The following is a 7925-nucleotide window of genomic DNA, read 5'->3' as shown; positions in this document are numbered from 1 at the left end:
CTATAGACAATAGCATAATACAAATAAAGAATAATAATTTAGTTTGTGGACATTTGCTAGAAAGAACAGAAAAATGGGTATCTGGGTACTGTGTACTTCATCGCACGTGGTATTTATTAGAAATAAATTGGCACACAAGAGTATGGTAAGAATAGTTAGGTAAGTATTTTTTTTCTTAGCAACATAGATGTGGTCACATTTCTATAGACACTCCCACATACACACCAACACTCTCACACATTCACCCACATCCTCACTCCCCTTCATAATCACGTATACCCTGTTCTCTTAATTAGGGTCACTTTTAATTAATATATATATATATATATATATATAAGTAGCACAGTTTGTAAAAAAAAAAAAAGAAACCATACTTGAATTCGAGTATCAATAAAATAAAAAACTCTCAACCAGCTGCTTTGCTGGTTTTATTACCTGTTATTACTTATTAGAACTCCCGTTTATAAATAAATAGTACCAGTAAAATATTACATCTGAAGAACCCTGCAATAGAAGTTTTTACTTCCTTACCACCCCGCTGTTCGCTGCACTTTTTAAACATGCTTTGTTCAGTGTCTCATTTAACACATGTGGAATCGTGTTTTTTTTTTTCTTTGCTTTGCTTCCTTTGATAGAGGAAGAAAAATAAAAACGGAAAAGAAAGAGATGATTTTACAAATTAACATTTTCACCATTCTTTAAGAACGCAGGTGTTTTCATTTCTTTTGCTGTCTGCAACTCCCTGGTTGGCTCAAGGCCTTACTTTTTGCTGCTGTTAAGAGTTCTCCCAAATACCAACCTGGGTTTCAAGTTTTCAAAGTATCCCAGGACATAGGACAGTTGGTTGAAAAGGAAGAAAAAGAGATGTGAAAGGAAGGAGAAAGAGAGAAATACAGAGCCCAGCATGGCAAGGAAATTATTTTACTAGACTGCTTCTTTTGGAGACAAATTTCAGGCGTGTCGCATTTATATTTGAACATAGCACAATGCAGTGAGTAATTGCAATCATGAAACAACACATGGCAGAGGTAGATACCTATTTCTCTGATTTGTGGGAGTGTCATTTGTTTTTGTTTAAAAAAAAAATAGCACACACTCTGAAATCCACCCTTTTTAGGCCTCCGTAAAAACGGACAGTGTCTTTTTGAGATAATCGCAAGAATATATATATATTATATTATTATTTATTATATAACAATGTCAACATCAAAAAAAAAAAAGTAGCATCCTAGCTGTTTTCATTCAAGCACTCTGATTGTGTCAAGAAAGGCAGCAGGAGTTGTGTGTTCACCTGAAAACCAGAAGAACAGAAGGAATGAGGGCACAAATTTTATGCCAATGTGTCTGGAGAGGGGAATGGAGGCATGGGAAGTGTGCTGGTTTGTCGATCTTTTTCCTTTTGGAACAAAACAATAGAAAAAAGTCACAATGAGGATGGTTGCTATTTAATCTGTGGTTTCAAACAGCTGATCAGATCCGTGTCCATCTCTCAAGTGCTCACTGTGAACATTCGGTTAAAGGAGTCTTGCAAAATACTCTTTTTTTGTTTCTTTGTTTTCAATTTTTCATGGCTAGATTTCTTGCATTCCCCTTACTGCCTTGTTAGCTGTTCTCACTCCACTCTGGCACCATGCCCACCCCATGAACAGAGTGGTACTGGTGAGGGGAAAGGGTTCTGGGCACCCCATGGGAATAAAGGAATTCTGCCGGCTGTATGCTGGGAGGAGATTGGATGCCTGTTTGAGGACCACATTGCCGGACGATGGGCTGGTGAGAGACCGACGTTTGGTGCTGGAACATGCTGTGTGTGTCCCCTATTTGTGGTGATGTGTGATTGGCCACACCCGTGAGACGGGGCATAAGAGGACCAGAGGTGAAATGGGCAGAGAAATGTTGGTAGGGTAACCTGTCCATAGGCTGCATGGCAGTCACTGTGCAACTGCTGTAAGACGGCACGGTAGGCCACGTGTTACAGCTGATGTCTTCCAGGCTGGGAACGGGGTCTGTGGAGGGAGCAGAGCTGGCATACATACACGCTTGGCGCTGGGCAGATTCAGTCCTGTACGAGGTATTCAGTCCTTGCTGCTGGGAGTAACTGGACCTGTAGAAGGGATCCTCGTCTGCTGGTGACGTTTCCATGTAGGGTTTCTTATATGGATGCTCAGTGGTGGAACATTCCTCATCTGCTGAGAAATAAAATGCTTAGTAACAAACAAGAACATTTTGCCCTATGGTGAGCCTCCTATCCTAGATCTTAAAGTGCTTTGCGAAGGTGAGTCAGGGCTTGTCTTCACTTACCTCTGGAGATTCGGCAGCAGTCGACCGGAGTTACGCAAGCTATGCAAAAAACTTGCGTAACTCCTGTCGACTTCTCTGCTTCTCTTCTGCGCACCATCTTCACTGCACTGTGCCGATGGGAACCATGTTCCTGTCGACACAGCACTACGCTACTTGTGCAGGTGGTCTTGATATGTCGATTTCTGGATCGACTGAGCAGCTCTTCACTGACCACTCAGTCGATCCAGAGAAAAAGATCTGACGGTGGTGAATTTGCCGCCTTCAGTGAAGACATAGCCTCAGTATCATCATCATCCCCATTTTTTCAGAGGGAAAACTGAGGCACAGAGAGGTGACTTGCCCATGGTTACACAGGGCTAGATCCAATTCTGCTCTCAGCTGCACTGGTGTAAAGCTGGAGCCATTCCATGAAGCTGATCTGGATTTACATTGGTGAAACCAAGAATGGCATTTGGGTCCAGGTCTCCAGACCTCCCAGATCCCTACTTTATATTCTAGAAAGGAAAAGAGGCTACAAGGAAACAGGGAGGGCAGAATTTAGCAAAACGTAACAAAATTCGTTGCTATGCTAGGTTTTCTGCATGACGTGCTTACAGTACACCTTAACCATAGTCTCAGGGAAATCCTTTAGAAATAAACACGGGAAATTGACAGTAGCAATTTAAAATTTTCATTGTTAGGGTCCAAGTTTACGTGTAGGTATGTGATGACAGATAGTATGGTCCAATGGATAGTTCATTAGCCTGGGCCTGGGAGACCTGGGTTGTATTATCTTGGCTCTGCCACTGACCCCTTGTGTGACCTTTGGCATGCCATGGCACATCTGTGCCTCTGTTTTTCCTCCCAATTTTTCTCTGTCTTCTCTGTTTAGACTGCAAGCCCTTTGCTCCAGAGACTGTCTCTTGTTATGTGTATGTACAGTGCCTAGCACAATGGATTTCTGATCATAGCTGGGACCTCTGGGTGCTATTGTAATTCAAACAATACGTAATGTTATACTTCATCTATAAATCTGATGTTCACCATAAATCCTCTCTGGGATTATGTTAGTGGTTCCAGAGTGCAGACATCTAATTTCAGGGTTTATACCCCTAAATCAAGTGTGATGAAAACAAAAGCAGCTTTCACCACTAACCCATAAAAAGATTTTCTAGGGCTGTCTTTGGTTTCTGCAGCATCAGTGGTTGAGTTCATAGCAGCAAGAGGAATGAGAGAAACAGCCGAGGTGCAGATCTCAAGGAGGAATACTAAATAAATAAATACGTATTTCGTCATAGAGTGAAACCCTGACTCCAATGAAACCAGTGGCAAAACTCCCATTGCCTTCAATGAAAGAAGATTTCCCACGTAGTTTTTAACGCCAGAAGGGACAATTATGATGATCTAGACTATGTTCTAGCCTGACTTCTACTTAATATAGGTCATAGAACTTTACTAATTGATGCATCAAGCCCATAACTTATGGTTGAGCTATAGCATCTCTTTTGGAAAGACATCCATTCTTGAATTAAAGAATTCAAGTGATGGAGAACTCACCATTCTTTAAATAAAGTCTAGAAAAGTGGACATCTGAGGCTGAGTTTTCAGAGAAGGATGTAAAAATGAAGGCTGGTCAAACACTTTACATGTAAATAGCTTATTAGAAATCCAGTTTTCTGTCAAAAATTTGTTTGTGAAAAGTGTCTGCTTTTCACACACAAAAAATTGACTTCTCATTGAAAAATGAAACTCAACAAAATAGAAAAATTTTCAGCTTTTGGCTCAAAATTGAAAAAATTCTATTTGGAATTGTCATCACAGTGCCTCACAGGAGTTGTAATTTGTGTTCCTCATGTCTCCATTTTCCACTATGGGTTGAGTTATGCAGCAAGACTACATTTCCCATGATGCAGAGTGGCCAGGGACACCCTTGATTCACTGCAATGGCCCAACAGGAGGGGGAGACCCTGGTGCATCATGGGAGATGTAATCTGGCCTGATATCCCATTCCACAGAGGAGAATCAGAGCATGAGGCGCTCAAACCACAACTCCCATTACGTACCACAGCAGCATTTTTTCAAATAAAAATGTTCAGTTTTAGCCTAAAAATTTTGGGGTTTGATTTTTTCCCCCAAAAAATGTCAAAATTTTCATGGAGATGTGGGGTGGGAAGGGACAGGAATGGACATTTTCAGACAAGCTGTAGTGAAGAGTGAAAATGCAAAGATGCAAGGATCCACCAAAATATGTGTCTGCATATATTGTGCCTGCAAAAATCCCCATGCGTCCTGGGTGCCTGGGAAACATATCACTTGCATGTGCTGACTGTCAGACTACATCTCCCATAATGCGCCATGATCTCTTTTCTTGCTGGGCCACCACAGTGCATCAATGGAGTCCCTCGCCACACTACATTGTGGTGGATGTACTCTTCCGGCAGTGCCCAGCCCACAGAGGAAAACGGGGAAATGAGGAAAACATGCAAAAATAGGATCTTGGTGGTGCAACAGTGAAACACACTTTTAGAGTTTGCTTGCCCACAGCACACTGCTTTGAAAATTGGGCTCCTCAACTTTGTATACAATTGCCTGCCTATCCAAATTCATGTATTCGGAGCCAAATTCATTTCTGGAGGACTGCGAACCCATGTTACAACACTCAAATCTACATTTTAAGCAAACAGCAGAAACCTGAATCTCTAGTAATAGATACAGATATAGATAGTTTACGCTAATGCAGCAAAGCACTTAAATATAAGTCCTTTTGAAGTCAATGAGATTTAAGCACAAATTTAAGGTTAAGCACATGCTTTGTACTTTGCTGAATCTGGGCCTATCTCAGGAGGTGGATTTAGAATATTCTCCTGAATATTTCAAAATTCTGGATCCAAGAGCCACTACTGAATAAGAAGACTGGGTCTGAGAAACGTCTTGTAAAATGAAGCATTGTTCTGCTAATACATTTTTCAGCAGTAAGCTGTATCACAGCCCCAGCCATGCTCTGCTGGCACTGGGAAACACCAGCCCTGGGTTTTACTGTTTATTTTCCTTTTAAAAAAAATAGTTGAACTTAGCGTTTTTCCATTGTGCTAAGAATTTGCTTGAGTTACAACCCGGGGTTGTTGATTTTTCCATTTAGTCAGAACATTCTTCTCCCTGCCACAGTATAACCAGACAAACCTCTCCAAGTTATAGATCCTTTTCCAGATTTATTGTCAGGTGCGGAGAAAAAAGAAACCTGACGTTCATTTTGTAAAATCAGAACACTCTAGGTCAGATTCTCAGCTGATTTAGACTGGCTGATGTAAACTGTTTTTTTCGGCACTATGCTGCTTGACCCCAGCTGTGGAATAGGCTCTCTATTTCCACACTTTAATTTCCCCCAACATCTGACACCAGCCCTCAAAAAAGAACTCTATAGTCACTGGTAGATTCAAGTTGACCCTAACTGCCCTCAGCCTGCCCTTTGGTCCATCTTCCCAACTCCCATCCGTATTCATTCTCTGAACAATTGCTTTGGTAAGGAGAAAAATGCCAGGTTCATCTTGAAAATAGAGAGCATTGGGCAGACCAGAGGCCAGTTCCTCAGCACGTGTAAACTAGCAAAGTTCCATCGGGCCAGATTCTCTGGTCCGCTCTGCTCCCTTTCCATGCTTCCCAGAGCTCCCCTGGCATGGAGTCCCCAGCAGGCCTACAGCTGACAGAACAGATTCCTGTGCCTTTTCCCTACAGCCTGACGGCACAGGGGGCATGTCAGGAGTGGGAATGAGCATATCAAGGGTGGGAAAGGGCAGCAGGAAGCACTCCAGCAAATCCACGCTGGCAAATGGTTCCTAAGAAGCCTCTGCTATCTAATGTAGTTTAGAGCAATCCCCAGACAGCTCTAAACAGTTCTGGGGCCAGGACAGAGAATCCTAGGACCATAACCCTATTCCAGACTGCTCCGCCACGTCCCAGTCTAAACTGAACATAGCAGATAATCTTGACCATTGTCTTCAACGGTCAAGATTTACATCAGCTGAGGAACTGGTCTTTGTGTGATTTTTCCTTGATGTTAATAACCTGATAGCTTTCTAATGTATTCATGCTCATAAAGCCCAGTCCTGCAAGGTACTGAGCACCCTGACTTCTGACTGCCATCACGGGGAGCTGAGGATGCTGGCCATCTCACAAGATCAGTCTATTATGATGGGCAAACTTAACAGGACTGAAGGTTCTGCTGAGTGTGGAGAAGCAGCCAAAGTTTGGGCAAAGCTTCTTGGAAAAGCATCCAAGGAAAAGGGAGACTGCTAAATTAGCTGGAAATTTCATGAGACCTGGCTTCCTCACAAGGAATTTGGTGCTTCTTTTCTTTAAAGGATTTGAGCATAATTGGACCCAAGATTTTTGGTATTTACGACTTCCAGCTGGGTCATAAATACCACAAGAACAGCTTTTTCAATAGAATTTGCACATTTCTACCACTAGTCCCATCCAGAATCAGGTACAAAAATGTAAACTATATGAACGGTCTTGTATCTTGTGAGTCAGATGCTCAGCTGATGTAAATCAGGGTTACTCCTTTCAAGTCAATGAGGATCCAGTCCACTAGCTTCAAAGCAATGAAGAATTGAGCCCTGTTTTTGTTCAGAAGAAAAAGTTTGTCCACATTCATCAGGCTTAAAAAAATGCTGGTAGGTTCCGTTTGAGTTTCTGTTGAAGGCTTGTATGCTTTTTATTATTATCATTCTACCCAATCTAGTTTACCTTGCTGGGTGTGTATAACAAGCCAAAATTTATAAGGCCAATGAAATGTAGCAAAGACAAACATTCCTGTTAGGAAAAGGGAAGAGCCATTTTAAAAACTGCTTTAGCAAGGGTGAATGATGCCTGTATCATGGGAAGCGGGTCCAAAGGCAGGACTCATGAATGGACTTAGGGCCAGTTGCTCTGTTGGTATAAATCAGCATTGCTCCATTGGTCCAACGATTTCAAGATCGGCAATACTTAAAATAGATTCAGAGACAGAGATGGCTGTAACTTGTACAGAAACTCTGAAGGAGAAAGTCCAAAGTTGGAGCATCCCAGGGTGTAGGGTTGATATCCTATGGAGACAGATAAATTGGCAGGGAATATGCATGTGGTACCTTTAGCATTAATAGGATAACCGTAAATAACCCCTTATACTGAACAAGAGACATTGAGTTGGGCCTTCTAATACTCATAGACGCTGGGATGGTGTATGGCAAAAGAAGGCCTTGAAGGAGAACTTGTGCAGATTCTGTTGACATCTGAGAACTTGTGTGGATTCTGCTGTATCTTATTTGTCCAGTATGCAGAGAGGACACCAGTCCTGCTGCTTCCCAAAGTTGGAGGAAGAAATGGGTAGGATGGAAAAGAATTGTGTAAACAGTGCAGTACTGAATCGACAGAGGTGTGTGCCCTAATGGTGCCGGTTATGAGAAAAATGAGTGCATCTCGGTGCAGCCCTAATGAGGCTTAATGAAACATTAAGGAGAGAAGGTCATAGTCCCCCCTCCATGGAAGATATCGTCTCCAAGTTCACTGGTGCAACAATCTGGAGCAAAAAAATGTGGAGCTAACCTGTCATCTGAAAGCCGTTCTCTTTATGCACTTCTTTAAACCGACATGGTGTGGATACAGCACAG

At 42.2% G+C, this 7925-nt stretch overlaps 1 protein-coding gene across 1 annotated transcript in view; it reads right to left on the bottom strand.

Moving 5' to 3' along the window:
• Positions 1–234: 234 nt before the first annotated feature.
• Positions 235–7925, bottom strand: part of TBX5 (T-box transcription factor 5) — a 46342-nt gene continuing 38651 nt past the window's right edge. Inside the window, exon 9 of the mRNA XM_067550158.1 lies at positions 235–2183. Coding sequence (XP_067406259.1) covers positions 1603–2183 — 581 coding nt within the window. The 3' untranslated portion in view covers positions 235–1602. The remainder of the gene's footprint in view (positions 2184–7925) is intronic.

The sequence above is a fragment of the Emydura macquarii genome, unplaced genomic scaffold (assembly GCF_026122565.2).
Source record: "Emydura macquarii macquarii isolate MOO-44397 ecotype Brisbane River unplaced genomic scaffold, CSIRO-AGI_Emac_v2 contig_1254, whole genome shotgun sequence".
NCBI lineage: Eukaryota > Metazoa > Chordata > Testudines > Chelidae > Emydura > Emydura macquarii.
Note: the sequence above shows the minus strand (reverse complement) of the source record. Positions and strands in the feature narration are given on the sequence as shown.